The sequence below is a fragment of the Cyclopterus lumpus genome, chromosome 10 (genome assembly GCF_009769545.1).
Source record: "Cyclopterus lumpus isolate fCycLum1 chromosome 10, fCycLum1.pri, whole genome shotgun sequence".
In the NCBI taxonomy this organism is placed as follows: domain Eukaryota; kingdom Metazoa; phylum Chordata; class Actinopteri; order Perciformes; family Cyclopteridae; genus Cyclopterus; species Cyclopterus lumpus.
The window spans coordinates 7,777,993-7,797,598 of NC_046975.1; the positions used below are offsets into that span (position 1 = coordinate 7,777,993).

The 19,606-nt window shown below is 46.0% G+C and overlaps 1 protein-coding gene across 1 annotated transcript in view; it reads right to left on the reverse strand.

The window, feature by feature from the left end:
• tenm2 (teneurin transmembrane protein 2) overlaps positions 1-6,139 on the reverse strand; it is a 146,669-nt gene extending 140,530 nt beyond the window's left edge. The window contains 1 exon segment of the mRNA XM_034543254.1: positions 5,914-6,139. Coding sequence (XP_034399145.1) covers positions 5,914-6,139 — 226 coding nt within the window.
• Between the last annotated feature and the right edge of the window lie 13,467 nt (positions 6,140-19,606).

The following is a 19,606-nucleotide window of genomic DNA, read 5'->3' on the forward strand; positions in this document are numbered from 1 at the left end:
CAAAAAACAAAACCCCGCAAAAAACGGTTTCCTGTCTATAAAAGAGCGATTGCGGGCTGTGGTGAGAGAGAGCGCGCTGAGGAATAGAGCAGTCGGCCTCCAGGATGTTCTTCAGCGCCTCCTCCGCTCTGTTGCTGCATCCACGGGATGCTTTTGAGTGTCAGCAGCTGGCAGAGGCGCAGAATGCCGGGGAGAAGACAAAGATAAAGGGGGATCGGAGGAAGACGGGAGAGGTTGAATTTAATCTTGCCATGTATTTTTAATAGCATGCAGCTGCTTTGTTCTGTCTTTGATCATCAGTCAGCGGTCCACGTTGTCTGTGACTCAATGGACGGGTAATGCATCCGCACACTACAAACAAACATGATGTATTTTCTTAATATATTACATTAATGTGGATTTTCTTTTGTTCTTTTCTTTAAATGTCCAAATCCCCTATGCACTCCTTGTCCCTATCTCCGGTGCTACTTCTGTGACACATGGTGCCACAAGCCACTGCAAGCAATGATCTTCACCAGGAGGCGTAACACGTGCACACTCTTCTCCCAATTCGACTTTTCGCCAGTGCGCAGGAGCCCTAAATGGGCAGAGGAGTACCGACACCCGTAGTGGCTTCCCACCGGCAACCACAGACTCATCGGACTACTGCGACCACGACTCAAACCCTGAGTGTCTGCAATGGTGGGACTTTTACTCCTGGACCAACACAGCTTGACCTAATGGAATTAAGTGTGGAAAGGAAGTTTGCAGTGAACACACCCCACTTGCTAAGAAGTGATCTAACGTGGTGAAGGACTTGAGAAATCACATTTATATCCTTGTAATGTGGGTTCCTCTCATCCCGCCGTGGAGGATTCTGCAATTCCGTCACACGGGAGGCTCCCCTCCCTAGAGGGTTGGTGTCGGTGCCTGAGTCTCGCTGAAGAGGGCACACACACTGTGAGAGGCCGCTTCTGCTGTTCTTGCAGATACTTGGGAGCTGTCTATGCATTACCACAATTCAGTAAGTGCGCGACGAGAAGAACATCTGTTACAACGGACAACGGTACGCATAGAGAAATGTCCGCCACTCTCCTGCGACTTGATTGAATGGGAATGTGCGTTCTGTTCCTATTTCACATCTATGGGCACTTCTCTGGCACACAGCCTCCTACTGACCACCCAGCAGTGCATTTTTCTTGCCATTCGGGCTTGAATAGAGTCGGTGGAGGCAATCATGCCAGGATACGAGTGGCAGACTCTGGCAGACTTTTTGGACAAAGCAATCATTGGCGACTGCAGTCATTTGTCACATCAAAGTCAACGGTGAAAAGGGAAGGCAGAATGTGGTTAACATCGGCGTTGCACTGCATGTAGGCCTGATTATATTATTACTCATTTCTGTGCAATTGTGAAGATAAGAGGTCAGGCCTGCTATAGCGGGCAAAGCCAAGGATGGAATCAAAACACAAAGCTATACACAGTGTGCTCTTTCTCGGAGCCACCGCGAGGGCCTCAGCATAACACATGTGTGATGTGATCACTAAAGCAACAATACAGGAACAGCAAGGGTGAAAGAGAAGACTGAGGTAGAGAGAAGCAGGTATGAAAGGTGTGACAGGAGAACACAAGAGGAGATAAATGAGAGACAGAGAGACAGTAGATGATGTTAAGTGTTGTCCAGGCAGTGAGGCGGGCAGGTGGGTGGTGGATTTTTCCCGTGGTTTCCCGTCCTCTGGGGCAAAGCAGCTGAGCAGAATGGAGAGGGGTTTAATTTAGATCCTTCGAAGAAAGAAAAGGAAAGGCCAAAGCTTCTAGAGAACGCAGTGTGGCCCTGATGACGCCTGCTGTCTAGAGGCCGACCTGCGGGGACGACGCCCCCATGGGATGAGCTGAATAGTGGCCGCAGAGAAGGGCAGCGAGAAAAAGGCACGGCGACGCACAGTATGGGTGGAAAGCTCAGAGGCAGACAAGCGAGAGAAGTGCAGACAAACAAAGAGAGGCAGTAGGAAAGAAGAGGTGTAGTGTGCTCCTGTGCGCCGCTCAGCCTGGCATATTAGAGTTGACACGTTCGTATTTGTATTCTTATCTGTTTCGCAGCGATCCCCGCATATTCAGCCCAAACGAACCAGCCAAAGGAATATGACATGGAACTGAGACTTTTATATGTGGCATAAAGCAAACAGGCGGGCAAAGCACTCCCTCATATTTCTGGTTATGTGAGAGTGAGGCTTGTATACCATTATTGGGATCAGTGATGTTTTCAAGTATGTGGCTTTGTGGTGTTAAATAGTGACCGCTTGTAATGAGCTTTCCGCAATGCTGCATGTGATGGTGAGGAGAGAAATGTGTTATTTGGCTTTGCTTATCCAAGCAGACGAGGTAATAAGGGTGTAATGGGGAAACAGTAGAGTTGAGATTCAAAGTGTGTGTGGGGGGGGGGGGGGGGGGGGGACAAGACCCCCCTACCCCGCTTTATCACCAATCTACAATGAGCCGTTTGGGACAGCTTTGTGTTCAAATACGGAGAATAAACTAAAAAGAAAAAGGATTTACTGTTTTTACTGTTATGTTCTGAAACGTGAAATACAGCCTGGTTGTATGATTTGAAATCGGGATTTCAACATGTTGTGCACTACAACAGCACGTTCTTAATCAACACTACTCAGTGGATGACCAGACCGAATGTCAATTAGGCTTCACTTCATTCAGTCAGACGGACATTGCATTAAGTAGTTGGGAGGTAGGAGTCATTTTGTTTAATCAGCCGCGAGTGATTCATTCGTTCTGATGACATCATGTTAAGTTGACGTTTACCTTTTAGACCTGTTTTTGCTCCTGAATCAGTTCGGCATCTGGGATATATCCTTTGAGTGCATCTTCTAGACCCTTCTGTCGGCTGCTCCCTGAAACCGCTGTTACATCTATTCCAAACATGTGATAATATTTCTTCAGCGAGTGCAGTTAGTGACAGTGTGGGCTCCATGATAGCTCTTACAGCTGGATGGAGTAGAGCAGCGGGGGACGGGGCTTAGCAAAGGGTCAATTGTTTCTCTAACTGGGGGTAAGAGCTGTCATTGGGCACAACACCAAAAAAATCTGAGGTGTGGGCCCAGTCGACCAATTAAGCAACCACTGAACTAACCTTTCACTGGTGAATCACACCGGAGTACCCTGCACTGTATAAAAATCAGAGGTAGAGTTAGTCTGTAGTCTCTCTAAATGCAGATGTCTATTATACTATACCTTGTCTTATTAAGAAAATATCGCACAGAAGACAGAGAACTCTATTTTTGTGCAAACTTGGACCACAATTTGGACAGGAAAGTCAAAATTGTTGGAGCAAGACAAATATGTTGGATGAAGGAGAATACATTATCCGCATGTAGACTTGAGGCGGGCCTGAAAAAAGTTCATTAACATCAGCTCCTAATGGACTGGGAGTCCACAGAAAATGTTTCTTGCCTGGGAGGCACAGAGCAGGAAAACACAAACATACAGCATCCCCAAAAAGACTCCAAAGACACTCCAAAAACGGTTCCAAAGGGAGACAATGTTCCTTTTTAAGTTGAATTTACGCTTCAGGAAACACTGAAATTCCAGTGAAGCGTTTCATGCATAATAATGTGCAGTAAGTAAGTTATTTCAACAGTCAATGCTATATTTTGAGTAAGACTACAGTATAACTAAAGTAAGCTGCAGCAGGACTTTGCTGCACATCCAGAAATATAGAGAGAAAAGTAATTATTTCCCACAGGTTTTTGTACATAGCAAAAGCAGAAATAAACTTATTATGAACCTGTTTTTACAATGGAAAAGATGGTTTTGATAAATAACAAAAAAGGTTCTTAGAGCGTAAAGTTCCCATCCCAGGATCTGTGATTGGGCTCAGGACATACATACTCTGAGGACATCTCCTAATAATATGCACGACATAACTCAATTCAAATGACCATTCAGTTACCAAAATCATCAAGAATAAATATTTCTGGAGTATGAGCTCTTTCTGCAGTTAGTCAATAAGCCACTAACTCGGCAACAGATTGGCTTAACCCTTTTCTAGTCTCACACGTGGGTCTAATGGCGGCCGTGAGGGCAAGTCAATGTGCATTAACACGCCGCGGACCTGTGCTATACATAACGAAATATTACTTTCTGAGAATAGCCTGGAATGACCTCAAAACTTCTCAGCAGAAACGCCAACGAACAACATCATTATAATTTAATCAAAGTTAATCAGATTTTCTAGTGTGGCCCCATCAGCACATGAATTACTAATATCACAGGTCAGATCAGATATCAAACCTCCCCTTCAGACAGTTTGCTGGATATTCAATGAAGCACAAGGACATTATCAGAACTCTGTCAAGACAAGAAAGTGTCTACTCTGACCATCTTGCCTGTGAACTACAAGCTGCTCTGAAGGGAGAACACATTGTTTCAATCCCTCAACTCTCTCAAGTACAAGTTACAAATATATCTGGTTGAAAGAAGAAGAAAAACTCTATTCATCTGCTGCTTCTCTCCCTCCTCCTCCACCTCCTCCCATGGTGTCACAGTCCATATGGTGCTGCAACACTGTTGGTCTCCTGTGACCACACTTCCCACGATGCATCTGTGACTCTGGGCTTTGGAGGGAGCTGATAGGCTTTGGAGGACTGTGTTATCGACCAGCTATCGCCTGGTGTGAGGTCAGCTCGCTGCAGCGGTGGAGTGTGTCCAGACGGCACAGACCACTGACTCCCAGTCTTCCATGCGTCCCGCCAATCAAGCCTCCATTTTCTACCGCTTGAACAAGATACGCTTTTCTGTGTGCTTTGAAACATTTTGTTCTTTAAACGAATGCCGGATTGATCAATTTCTCTTTTCTTGTTTTGTAAACCACGCTCAGATATGAAACCTTGACAATGGATATACCTTGTTACTATAATGAAGATGTTCCATTTGTAAAATACCATCAATGACTCTTATTTACTGTTATTATTCTCTCCTCTGCATTATTGTGCTGAGCTCTCTTCCTTCTCCTGTCTGTGTCCATGCAGAGAAAACAGAGCTTAGCACAGATCAATCCCATTGAGTCTGACTTCTCTCACTCGCCGAGGATCAATACTGCCTGTTTCATGTGCCTGCAATATACACACGTGTGCACACACACACACACACACACACACACACACGGTTAAAAGACATGCCAATGAGAGCGGGCCCACCCCTTTAGAGATGACCTATCGGCCTATCGGCTAACTCACTCCCCAGGGGGATACAGAGGTTCATTATGACAGGCCTCCTGGTGCTAAAGGTCTGCTTTGGTCCTGTGCTGCAAAGTGCAGCATATACCCCATCCGATTACATTACCAGCTTGCCACGAGGCCTAGAAAGAAACACACAGTAGCTGAAAGTAGTATGCAGTTTACTTGTTTGTTGCATGTGTGATGGCAAATGTGAAGGAATCACATAACAGGACATGGAGGGCTCTAAAAGTGGGCTCAACCATACAAGCTGGACAGGACATGATTTTTACCTCTTCGACCATGTGGTATTCCATCTATCTCTTCAATGCTTCATGATAATATCCCAAACATTTTGGGCAAATCAAGTTTTGTGGAAATGTGTTTATTTGCTCTCTTGGCCAGAGGGAGAAGACAAGTTTGATACCCCTCTCATGTCGGTACGCTAAATATGAAGCTAACGGTAGCAACTTGCTAAGCACCCAGACGGGAGATAGGGGGACACGGCTAGTCTGGCTCAGTCCAAGGTTTAAAAAAAGAAAGAAAAGGGCCTCTGATCGCCTCGATTGCACATTTTTTCGCTTGGCAGTAAATTAGTCATCAAATTGACTGGATTGTCCTTCTACACTAATGTCTCCTGTCCAGCACGGTATGGATCAAGCCCTCATACCACGGTGTAATAAAGCCTTCTGCTCCACAAACTCACCTTGCCTGGAGTACTCCTCAGCCTCGTGGTGAACCAGGTCTGTCACACAGCCACCATAGTGCAGCCTCTGCTCGTGGTCGAAGGCCTTGAGCGTCTCGCTGGAGCTGTAGGACTTCTGGGTGGGCACGCGACACTCATCCGTGTCCAGGGAGGAGGTGTTGTACTGGGTGTCTTTGGAGCTGCGACCCCTGGTGAGGGAGCGGTGCCTGCGATCCTTCAAATCCATGCTGAGGTCTTGGTGGGCTTGTGGGGACTGGGGATGTATGGAGAAGAGATGTGGTGAGGAAGAGGAGGAGGTGGTGGTGGGAAGGAGGTGGGAAGATGAAAGGGCCTCCTAGTGGGCCTCCGTAATGTCAATCTCCACTTCAGTCACCTGGAAAACAGGGATAGTGAGAGAGAGAGAGAGAGAGAGAGAGAGAGAGAGAGAGAGAGAGAGAGAGAGAGAGAGAGGAAAGAGAGAGGGGGAGAGAGTGGAAAAGAAAGTGAAAGGTTGGTAAGAAATTAATGGATGCACTGCTGTGACTCACTCTTGCTTCACACTCCCCGGAGAATATACAAGGAAAGTTAGGTAAGAGGGAGCGCGGCGGATGGCCATTTTCGAGCAACCGGGGAGAATATACAACACATCGGAGTATTGACGCGGCATAAGTAAGGCTATTGCGGGGAGGAACGGAGCTGCCAGCGGCGGGGTCAACAGAGATGATCGTCAGCCATCGACCGGGCTGATGAAAAATGGTCAGGCCGGCATTTAAATCTGCGACATAAAAACAGAGAGTGTCACAAACACCGTCTAGTCATCTTAAACCGATGTCGGCAACGCATGAGCGCAGACACACAATGATGTCCCGGAACGGCAGAGGAGCAGAAAAAAGCGTGAGGAAAGCCGAGCGGAAAGACGGGACGGGGGACGGCTGTATTAAAGGTAGAGGGCGAGAAAAAAATAACATTTAAAAAAGATGGGGAAAAAAAACGGAGAGAAAAGCAGCCCGATGCAACAGGAAGGATGGAAGAAGAGGAGAAATGACTTGAGGGCATTGCTAGTCTCTCCCTCATTATCAGAGTGAGAATGAATCCTGCTCCCTTAGAGGCTGTAAGGGATAATCAAACACAGCTAGCCAGACACACACACACACACACACACACACACACACACACACACACACACACACACACACACACACACACACACACACCCACACACGTCAGAAACACCCAGAAACAACCTCAAATGCACATATGCAGCATGGAGGTGCTGAGATAACAGCGTTCCCTGGCCCTGACTCAGCTTGGGGCACGACTTGTAGCGCAGCTAAACACGTGCATGGTCACGTCACCGTCTCCATGCTCTCTGCCCGATCTAACTGTTGCTATGGCTATTGCACGCGACCAGCCCACTTCTAATCCATTCAAATATTATACTTGTGGATGCAGATTATACATGATTATGATGCTAATACAGCATGATACTAGCGCAGCGGCCTTGAGCAACGCATTACATTAGCAGCTAAAGATCAAAGTACAACAATACAACAACCAGCAGTATTTGACGGGAGCGCTTCCAGCAGCTGTCTGTATGGGATATTTATGCTAATAAATAGGTCATCCGTGTTTCTATTGCTTCAGGCCAAGAGAAGTCTGGTCCACCCCCTGCATTACAGCCGTAGCATCGCATTTCCATCAGAAACATTTCCGTATCTGGATGGTATGAATTGAGATCCACGCGGGGACTTTCTAAAGAATAGGCATCATCCGATTCAGAGTATGTGATGTAACTAATTGCATGCTGGGAGGGAGGAAGAATGAGCAGGGGAGGGGGGGAAAGAGAGAGGAGGAAACAAAATGTGAGTCAATGTATTCAATGAGGGCTCATTTTAAAATGCTTAGAAGGTAGTATCCAAAAGTGCCCTGCTATGTCCATTGATTAACAGTAGGTATTAAGTCTCATAAAGAGCTCATTATGCTCCGACATCCATCACGCAGGCTATTAGGAGTTCAACCTTAATGTGTTTGTACCTTGAATGGAGGATGTGGTAATAGAGAGGGCTACAGGCTCGGCCCATTTGGGGACGTTCTGACTGGCGTTATGCAAGTGATGGGGCTTTGTGATTGTCGCGGACTCGTCCGCCATGGAAGTTCGGAGCATTATTCTGATTATAATGTTGGGGAAAGCGCTCTCGTTTTCAAAAACTTAGAAGTTTGAAAAGTGTTGGGGTTTGATACCGCTTTTTGTCGTGGCGTTAAACACAAGGGGGGGTGGAGGGAGGGGCTATTAGCCTAGCTAAGCATAATGCCTGGAGGCAAATGGGATTAAGCTATCCTGGCTCCTTGCTGAGTGAGAGATCAGAGGTGCATTCTTGTTCTAGTCTTCATGCTAAGCTAGGCTAATAGCCTCCCGGCTTGCGCTGAAACCAGAGTGGTATTGATCAGCTGTGATAGAGCAGTGATAGAAGTCTGCAAGTCAGCGCATATGGTACAGTACGGTGGAATAGGCAGACACAGGTAAGAAATCAATAGAAACATCCGAGTAACCATTGTGGCGACGCGACGCGCCGCCGCGTCTTCAGACTTCAGAGAGTTAACAGGTAAGAATGTGGCGTCACAGTGGAAGGACTTGAGAAGCAGTAGCAGGAGAAAGGACACGTAACGAGAGATGGATTAAGAGGAGAAAGCCGAGGGGGTCAATCACCAGATCTGGAGCGCATATCAATCACATTCCACCCACGCGGGTGTTTTCCTCAAGGTCGCCGAAGCACTCACTCAGAGACACACACACACACACACACACACACACACGGACAACTTTTTTGTTAATTACTCCGGTGACAACTGTCTAACCCTCCGTGAGCTCATTCATCAGAAATATAATTACTCATTGTAGTTTTGATTGGTCACATAACCTGATTTCAGGACATTCATTGACAAACAACAAATATAGGCAACACCTTGCCAGGACCCACTGGGGTCTGCAAGTAGCAGTGCTTCCTTTGACAGTCGACAAAAGGTGGGTTAGATGAAGGAGAAAAGAGACACGTGTGTGACCGTGAAGTGACCATGAAATCCAGGCAGAATGAGAAATGTAATTGGAAGGCGACAGCGAGGGTGGAGAATTCATTTTTCGCAATTACAGAGGTGAAGTTTGGTACAGATAATGGCCTTTTCTCTGCAAATAAGAGTTTTGGAAAAGGAAAAAATAAGAAAAAAAGAAGGAAAATTATACAATGTTACACTGTAACTAGAGATCACACTCAGTTAATAGGAAGCTAATGACATCAATGGATTAGCGAGCATCAAACAAGACGGATTCCAATTTAACCTGAAAGAACAGAGTACAAATATCGACGAAAAGAAGGCATTAAGATCAACTTTGTAAATGTAGATATTTTAGGAAACTCTTTTTTTTCTTTTACCCATCTAATGTGTAATCACAAGCTTCAGGGGTGTTTCTTACACATAGAAAATAAGCATCTAGTTTTCCTAACGTGTTGCAAACTAAATATATCTGACACATACGTTTTGTGGAGAAAGATTGTGCTCAATTAAAAAGAAACTGCAAAGTAAAAAGATCTATTGTCAAACCAACAAAGCCGGCAGTAAGTGCATTAGTGCAATTATGGTTTGAAATTGCCTCAGGTAAGATGTGTGTTGTTGCATCATGCCTCAAATGTGCCTGAAGAAAGAGCCGCCGAGACGACAGACAGACAGACGCGCTGATCATAATCGACCCAGCCTCAGCTGCGCATATTATTTGACTGCATTTGCAATGTTTACATGCATATTGGCTGGATACCCAAAGACAATTAGCTGCAAAGATTCCATCCAGCCATCTCATTTATCAAACCAATAAGCAGGGAGACGGTGTGTGTGTGTGTGTGTGTGTGAGTGCTGTTAAGGGCCATCACGCTGGAGGCTTCCTGTACAGATGTTTCCTACTGCAGCGATATAGCAGGAGGCTCAACAAGGGCATGTTTACTCCGTAAAAAGCTACAAACTGGCCTGACATTTACTGACATTTATTGATATAGTATATTGTTATATTCCAGACAAAACTATACAACACCAGTTTAGAGTTGGTTGTGTATATATTTCAGTATAAAGCGCTGTGTGCAGTATACCTTTAAGGCTTCAACTAACAATTATTATCTATTTATATGCAGACGATTTTCTCAAATACTGCTAATTTAACACGTAAAACATTTTTAAAATATTTTTGGTCTATGAGACATAGAAAAGCAATACATGCTTAAAAGCTGCAACTTCCTTTTCGCAAACATCAAATACATATAACATTATGCAATACAAAAATATTTGCCAATCCTTCTGTCATTGGACTAATCAATGAGCTGTACTTTATACCGCTCCCTGTGTACATCTCGTGTCTCTTTAAAGACCTGATGAATGCACCCAGTTACAGTCATTTCTGATCTTATCTTATGGTTGGATTCAAAGATCCCGTGAAGCTGTCATTATCTGGCTCGTTTAATTCAATTGGAACCAAACCAAAGGGAACAATCATCCAACAAGACTGGTGACTAAAAGCCTGATAAAACACAGCGTGGAGCTTTTCCATCAGAAAATTCATCCACTCTTCCAACACTCTGTCAACAGTTCTTCATTTGGTGGCTTTTTCTTTTCTTTTTTCTTTTCTCTCTCTCTCTCTCTCTCACTTTGTTTTTTTATTTAAAAGGAATTCAAATTGCAAAAGACGCCCTATTGAAAACACAAGGCCATGTTATCACAAAAGACAAAATTGTGGCTATGAAGCATTTTGCTCTCAATTTTCTACTGTTTTTTTTTTTCGGCTGCTGTTCAAATTAAGTTGTTTACGCAGTTTGTTCGCAAAGACAAAGAGAGGAAGACTCAGAGTGACTGAGAGAAACTAAAAGAGCAGACGAGGGGGGGTGAGGGTGGGGGGGGAGAGCGAAGCAAAGAGAGGTTGCGTGAGAATAAAAGAATGGAAAATGAGGCGCCGTATTTTTCTCGTGCTCAATTGCAAAAAACAACAACTCACGTGCATCTTTATTTCAGGATGAGCGTCCTACTCCAGGCTCAGATATCATACACTTCATCAGAGCCTCCATATACGTGTTTCGATTCCCCTTAGGAGCATAATATACTTGTATCTTTAAGTGGGAATCCTTATTATTCTTATGATTAATTACTTATTTTTCACCAGTAAATACTTCTCTGAGTGTACATAATCAACGTAATTACTTTTAACACTCTATGGTAATTTAAAGCTTTTGGGACAAATATCTCATTATGTACAATACGCTTAAAATGTTACAGTATGGATTACAAATTTAAGCTGGAGAGATGTGTGAAAAATGTAGGCAAAGAAGGGCCGGGCATTATGATTACTTGCTGTTCTGAGATGGAAGTGTGTGTGTGAGTGTATGTGTGTGTGTGTGTGTATCACATGTTTAACAGCTATGAGCATTCCTGGAAGTATCCCACTTCCATAAACGCACCATGACCTCTATCAGTCTCTCTCTAACACACACACACACACACACACACACACACACACACACACACACACACACAAAGCCTGGCTTCTGTGAGCTTTGGACTGGGCTCTGACTGAGAGGCTGCTCACCGTGAAGAGTCATTAATCATGTCTTCGATCTACGGGCGGCGTACACACACGCACGCGCACACACAGATATACGCACAAGGCAAAAAGGATGGGCCGGGGCTGCTGCTTCCGTGGCTCCAGTTCAGCTGGAAACCGCGGCCCGTTCTGGGTCCAAGATGATCCGCGAGCCAACAGCTGAGGGGCGCTCGGGACAGGAAGCGTTTCATCACTCTCTCTCCCACACACCTCGCCTCATTACCTCAAACACCTCTTTTAGCCAAAATAGGAAGAACAACTAAAAACCCCTTGCTTATTAAGGGTGATGGGTCGTGGCGTTCGGTAGCTGTGTCATTATTTGTGTTTGCCCGAGTACAAGTTGGCATGTTTGTTGGTCGCTGACATTGTGGTGGTATTGATTCAGCTGAGTCTTTTTCTGGGGCTTTCATATTGACAGCCTGTCGCCTCGAAGACGACATGTAAAAAGCTCGATTTTCAGAGCCCCTCATTAGCAAGTGAGCGCACAATAAGTCAGTGGTAGATTTTACGAATCAGGCCGCCTCTCAACCGCCCCCTCCACGCGACAATAAGGTCACTTACAAAGATAGACATATATTCCCTGTAATTGAACATAGTTCTATCAGGTTCCCTGCAAAGTAGATTTTCCTGCTGTACCGAAATAGAACGGAAACAAAAATGTTGTGGAGCGGTGTCGATTTTTTCGTGAACTAATTGTTTTCCTCTTAGACGTTAACACTGCATACCCGTTCTCTGCAGACCTTCGCTGGGTGTGAACGAGAAGGAGGGGACGTCCCCTGTGCTGAGCCGGGCTCAGTGTAGTAATTGTGAAGGATTGTTGAGGCCATGCAAGAGTATGGGATAAAAGTTACACATCCCAAGGTCTGCATGTGTGACTCCGGGTTGTGGTCCCTACAGGCAACGAGATGGATGAAAGTCGCCTCGCTGATCGGGAACTGTGAAGAGAGCTCACCCGCCTTCTGTTTTCCCCTCCGCTGTATGTTTCTTCCCTTCTCATCCCATCATTTGTCAGGGTGGATGGGAAGGGTGGGTGGGAAGGGGACAATACCCCCCTACCCCCCGCCCCTCCCTTCCTTGCTCTCGGTGCCTGTGTAATCTCCACACTGGGCTGCAGAGTGCCACAGAGCCTCTGTTTATTAGACTAATCCTTAAATCCACATTCTGCAGGCTTCGCAAACGCCTCGCAAAGCTCTAATCTGACTCAAAACAAAGGGATTAGAGACGACAAGGTCCCTCTCTCTGTCTCTTCCGTGTCTTCCAGAGTGGGCTCAGGGTGGCGAGCGCACACATCTGCGGGGAAAGCGCGCTCGCACTGTTGCATGCTCTCGCCCGTCACGCCCGTATTTTGCCAGAGACTGACACGAGCTGGCTGCTAGAGCCACGGTGCAAACAAACTGGGTAATTACACAGAGCTCAAAAACTCACGGGACAAATGACGGACAAGATGTGAATGAGCCGTGGGAATGAGACGCGGCGGCAGCGTAGGGGAATATAACTGGAATAAGTAAGCAAACCTGGGTTATTAACAGAGGAGGAGGATTTGTTTTGACACAGTAGACAGTGGAAAATACAAAATAAAGCAAAAACTAATATGTGTCCGCTATGTATCTGCATCGAAGGGCCTTGCCAGCCAGATTGCAACCACACCAGAGTAAGCACGATACGTTCAGATCAGATGATGAGTCCCTCTACGACACCCTGGGCCCAATTTTAGACGGAAGCCACAGCTGCGAGGGGCAATGCTGCAAACGTCTTTTCGTTCTTCACACAAATTTCGAATCACATCACATTTCAATCCGTTTCTCTTCAATACGGACAATGAATAATGCAACAATAACAAAAATCAGCGCAGAGATTGCGTTCGCTGAGTTGTTAATGATCATTTTGCATCGCAATCTTCAAGTGAGAAAGTCCGTTTAGCAAATGTAGCATCCAATATTGATGACAAGTGGGCTCAGTGTATTTTATGGCTCCTTTCTCACATTTAACAGGTTTTACTGGGTTGTCACTTCATGGGAAAGACTTGTTATTTCTCTTTTTTGTGTGGAATGAGTACAAATAGTGCCTATTGGGTTGCATTCACACCAGAAAATGCCAGTCCTCCCATTCATTTTGAATGTGGGAAGTGCGTTTGGGGCCGGGGCCGCGGGGGCAGCAGACGATGGCGAACAAACGGTTAATCGTGGTGCAGTCAATGGGCAACCTGCCGTCTGATTCGCCCTTCTTCGTGTGCTCTTCTCTCCCTCTCAGAAATGTCATTGTTAAAATATTTTGTAAAAAGCCCCAAAAATATTGTTTCAACATCGATATTGAGCTGTCTGGTGCCAATATTTTTTGGGTGATATTTGATTTGTCTCCATATAGCCAGACCAAAACCAAAAGTGTAGTTTCTTTTGCTCCTCGTTGTTTGTGTTGCTTTCTTTTGAGGATGGAGGTCTGGCAGTTTAGTTTCCATGGCTTCGTTTGTAGTTCGGTTTCATACTCAACAACAAAACCGACAAAAGTTCCAGCTAGGGCATTTATAGTGTTGTTGGAAACATCTTTGCAGACACTTGAAAGTTGAGTCCTGAGTGACATCCCATCCCCATGTAGCCTGATAGACAGTTTAATATGGTCACCTGACAGTCCGAGTCTTCCCCAACAGGGATCATTGCCACAGCTTCTGCTACACAATCTGCTATTGTTTGATCATCAGCTGGTAATCATCCAACCTAACACCTGCCAGCAGAACTTAATTTAAGCAGGTTTCCTCTGCCCATATTTCTACATCCTCTGTAATATGAATGTCAAGTCTGCCGTCTCGGTATCCCGTCGGAATGCTAACCACTTTTCGCTAGCATTGTACTGCCAAGACAACCCTTTTATTTGAATGGAGTCGTATTACGCCTCCTCTCTGTGGTTGCAACAATAGTCCACACTGTGCGGTGTGCGTGAGAGAGAGAGAGAGAGAGAGAGAGAGAGAGAGAGAGAGAGAGAGATCGGACCATAAGCATGACATCATATTCTACGGTTATGAAGCACATCCATGCCGGGCTGCGGCATGAGTTAGTGCGGTCAGGTGAAGGTCTCGTGCGATATAGAAAGGCCTGGCGGTCCGCAGATTGATAATGTCAGCGGAGGGGGCCACGCTTCCTGTTCTTTTATTCAGCGAGGGGATTCCTGCCCCGTTCCGCGCTGTGTGCTCTTTCACCTGTGCCCTAGGTACTAGCTGTCAGGGCAAACTTTGCCGCGGTACCCGCCGGTGAGTTATTAAAACAATCGAGTGCTGACAAGCCCTGCATTCTGTTGCCGAGGAAGAGGGCTAGGGCTTAATAACTCAGTGTCACGCCTTGACATTCTTACCATCTGTCTGGGTAAAATATTCAAATGTGCAATAAATGTCACTGGGGACAGACGGTGACACTGTCTAATTAACACTATGACAGAGGTGACACACTGAGGGCTTTGGCTGGCTTTTACTGTACAACATGTATCGCCAGAGTGTGCGTGTGTGTGTGTGTCGTCCATGTGCACGCGATAAATGCGACTTAGTGGTACAAATGCTGTGGGCCACTGTGGCTTTTTTTTTGTTTTACTGCCGTTCTGTCTCTTAAGAGGAAAGTCAGCTATTGTTTAACTAAACAGGAAAGTGTAGCGCTAGCTCTAGCTAGTTCCGTGTGGGGGTAACAACCTCCAGAGATGGAGAGGGTAAAGTTGTTCCTGACGTTAAGCTAAAGGAAAGCTGGGTGGATTCTCAATACCGCCACAGGTCTATAACATATTGCAGCTACTGACTGCATCACACAACATGTCACTTACGCCGTGAGAAGCTTAAACATGCCATTTACCCATGGAGCCGGCATGGGCTTCAGTGTGAGTTGTTTTGGCAAAGAGTAAAAATAGCGGACTCAAAGCACTTTGTGTATTGTAATAAAAGGAAAAAACAGGTATTTAGAAAACCATGGCAACGTGTCGAGTAAAGAGATGTCTCCAGGATGTTGTGCTCATGTGTCTGTGTGTGTGCTGTCATGAATGTGGGGATGGTTAGGCAAGAGCACGCAGGTACAACATTAATGGCACAGGCAAGATGATCAACAGGAATCTGCAACTCACCCTGTGGGGCCGTATAAAGTGGCACTATATACAGTGTGTATATAGTTTCATTCCTCACTGTGACATTCAAATTGTGAATTTGTATTTGAATACTGAATGTTGTTTTATGTGCATGCCCTTTCATTCACACCAATATATCTCCACAGTTGCAGATCAGATCAGAGGGTCCAAAGTAAAAATGAACTGAAAAGAACGAAGATGGATGTAATCTTTTAAAAAATACACATGTTTTTATCTCACAAAATGTTCTGTTTATGTCTCTTTTGTTTGAGTCTAGCCTTCAAACTGCTCGCTTCTCCAATTTTGCAGTTTCCAAGACAAAGTCTCCAAGGTTTTCCCACAATTATTTTCATAAAGGGGGATATGAACGTTTGTAGCTCATTTTAGGCAACCTGTTGTGTGGCAGAGTACGCAGAAAAGAATAAAAATAACAACAAAAGTAAACAAGTACAGTAGTGTATCACATGGTAACTTGTTTAACAAAACCAGCCAGAACCAGCAGCTGTTGCTGGGATAAATCCAACCCGTTTAGTGGATGTGAAGCTACAGGGTTTCACTGAATAATTGAAAGCTTAGTTTGAAAAAGTAACTTGTGCAGTACGTGTCATTCGCGATCAACAACTGTTCAACATTTCACGCATATTAAATAGTGACCATTTTGTATCACCATCTATGAAATTGGTATTTGGCCGCATTCGCATCGATGCATGTGTGCCTGAGCTTCCCATCATGTTGGAGCGGTGACTTTTTGTCGACTTGACTGAGTTGCTCTGCGTTCTTCCTCCCGTGTTCCTGTGCTGCCTTTCCCTCCTTCACCCATCTGCACACCCTCTCTGAACCGGCCTGCTTAGTCCTCCCCAGCCAATCAGCTCCCCGGCCCTTTCTCCTGTCTGATCACCTCACCTGAGCTTCTCCACCTCGCATTCCATCCTCTCCACAGTTGGGATTTAAGTCCTGTTTTTTCCGGTTCAGTCTCCGTTGGACCCATGTGAGACTCAGCTCTGCCTGGCCTCCACCAAACCTTGAATTAACATTATTTCTCCAAGTTCCCGTTCCCTTTAGTCTCCTGCGTCTGGGTCCGCCTGCACCGCTCTACGTGACATTTATACAGTAAACCTGCACTAAAGACCACAGAGGCCCTCCTCCATGATATTTCATCCGCTCTCAAATTTCTACATTACAACTTAATAAGCGAAAAAGCGCCACTGTGCTGTGTTTTAATATCTAAAACAACACGAGAAATTCGCCTGGGTATGAAACGTACACACTTTTTACCTGCCAGAATGAGTTTTAACTTTGAGCACCGGGCAAAGCCCAGCTCTCCACTCTCGCTGTTTCTCTCTCAGCCTGTGCTGCTCTCTCTTCCCTCTCTCCGTATTCTGTGAGAGGCTGTTGTATGAAGCACCTTTAATGGGTTTGTGAGGGATATGTTGGACTTCAGTAGGAGATTTGACACACTTTGTGCTCGTATGCACGTGTGTGTACCTATTGTACCGAGTGTGTGTGTGTGTGTGCTTTTTAGATTGTCATCTAGGGCCCTGAATTACGCCGCTTTTCCACTTGTGCCACTGTGTGCGCTCACACTCCAAAGCCATTAGATTCTACACCAAATCCTGGAGCTGAGAACTTTGAAGCTGAGAGCGCTGCAATTGACAGGCCGGCGTGCCGCGCAGCACGTCTCTCCACTCTTGATCTCTGGTACAGGAGCGATCTCCACTGCAGCCGCGCTTGCACTTTCACACACAGGCATTTTGACTGTTACTTTATCTGTTCTCCCGGCCCACGCGCCGAGGGGGGGGGGGGGGGGGGGGGGGGGGGGGCCTGTGTGTTTCGGATGCACGCGATGGCACGCGTATCTCTTCGCATGCCGCAGATAAGCACTCGCCTGCTTGGGCCCACATTGTCTGTCCTCCTAATGGCTCATAGTCTCAGGAGTGTTGTTTGTGCCTCCGGGGGCCGATGGGAGACAGCTAAGGCCGCTCAAGCACCAATGACATAGCTGACTGGTCGCATTTAGCATGCTAGATTTAGCTTCATTAGCAAGGACGAGGCTGGTAGGAACACGCTGAAGAGACGAAATGAGGGGTGAGACAGGGGGGGAGGGATTGGCAGCTAGGCCACTCTGCAGTAGAGCTGGACAAAAAGCCAAAGCTGTCTCATAAAGATACTTTATAAAGCAGCCATATCCATAATGGCCACCCAGTAGAGAGAAATGGATTAAAGCAGCAGGTGGAGTTAAATTAAAGCACACCGCACTGGGTCAGAGTATATAAAAAAAAAAAAAAGCATACCTGAAAATGCATTTTATGAAAACACGTTTTATGGACTGAAAAAGCTATTCGTCCAAAAATAATTATCTCTAATTCAATATCCAGTCTTCCAAAACAATAAAAAATAAGGACGCCACCAATCTACCCGATGGGGTGACATATATTTAGACATATTACATAATCCTCCATGCAACAAGTGTACTGACGGGTGATCTTGTTAAAACTGCGTCTTTATTCGAGCTTTGCTTTGGCACGACAGATGAGCTATCACATCCAATTGGCCGATTTGTTCCACTCGTATTATGAAAAATAAAGTCTGTGAAAAATAAGAATAACTGGATAGATCCTTGCAATGATGAGACAGTTTTTTCGTGGCGACTGGAGAGGTTATCTCGGACTGGGACTGTTATCGCTCCGGCGATCTGAGCGCTGTGAAGGGGAGCGGAAAGGACGGGCAACCTCAAGGTCATGCCTCAGGGAAGGAGCATTGCCTAATCTCTGTCAATGCACTTCAAACATGCATGTGCACCAGCGATCCGGTAAGGCTGCACATGTGTGTGTGTGTGACATATGCACATCGTGCAGGTCTGTACGAATGGTATTAGGCCATCGCACTGTCACTTTGCTCCTCAGGGTCAATGTCACAATAACTGCCGCCAACTGAGGGGTTTCCATGGCAACCTGGGAGATTTCTTTTCAGCATCTTCTGGGTGTGCATGTCTCGCAGCATCCAGACCCCTGGGGATTCATCCCTCGCAGCTCCTGCACCACACCGAACATTAGGACACAGTGATAGGAGATTAGCAGAGCGTGGGGAGAACACAGCCTGTTCACTGCCAAGTGGAGAGCCATCTTTTTGTTTTCCTTTTTCAGAAACTGGCCTGACCGCATTGTCCGACGTCAGGGTCTGGGTCTGTTAATAAAAGCCTCTGCTGCCAGGCCATACGACACTAGCGATGACCGGTTTGGCCGTCGAGAGTTGCACTAGACATTATAATATAAGAAGGCAACGCAAAGAAAAGTTACCGTGTTTTTTTCTTCTTTTTTCTGTCCCACGCCTACACTGGCACTTTAGAAAACCCTGTTTATGAAACCTGTTCTGTAGGCTGCCACTAAAACAAGGTCAAATGGGTGTTATAAAATGCATCCCCGTGGGAGTGTTGGGAATCGACGGCAGCATCAGTGGACATGTCTAAGAATCCACCGGCTCCTCGCTCCGTTTCGGCTGCAGGGACTGTGTGGGGGACTTTCTGTTACCACGGCACCCTTGTCCAATTTCTCTAAGAAACAGCAGCAGCAGAAGTAGTAGTGGTAGTTGTTGTTTCAGATGTGGCATGGAGTGTTCAAAATAATAGTGGTTGCGTTTTGGTGGCAGCAGCCGCACCAGTCTTGTATAGTGCTATATTGATGAAGATTGGAGTGGAGTGCTCTCCCCCCCTCTCCTCCTCCTCCTCCTCCTCCTCCTCCACACACACACACACACACAAACACACAAACGCACACACACAGGCCTATATTGGATTTCACGCTGGCTGCCCATTCACCAGACACTGCAGTGCATTCCTAACCGAGGGGCCTGGAGGCAATACGGCTGCTTTATTTGTTTATAATGTTTAGGCTTCCCGCAAATGGCTCGCGCCGCAGTCCCCGATAACTATGCACAGTTACATCTCGCCAATCGACTGAGCGAGTTTCGACATGAGTCGCCGCGGCAGCTCGA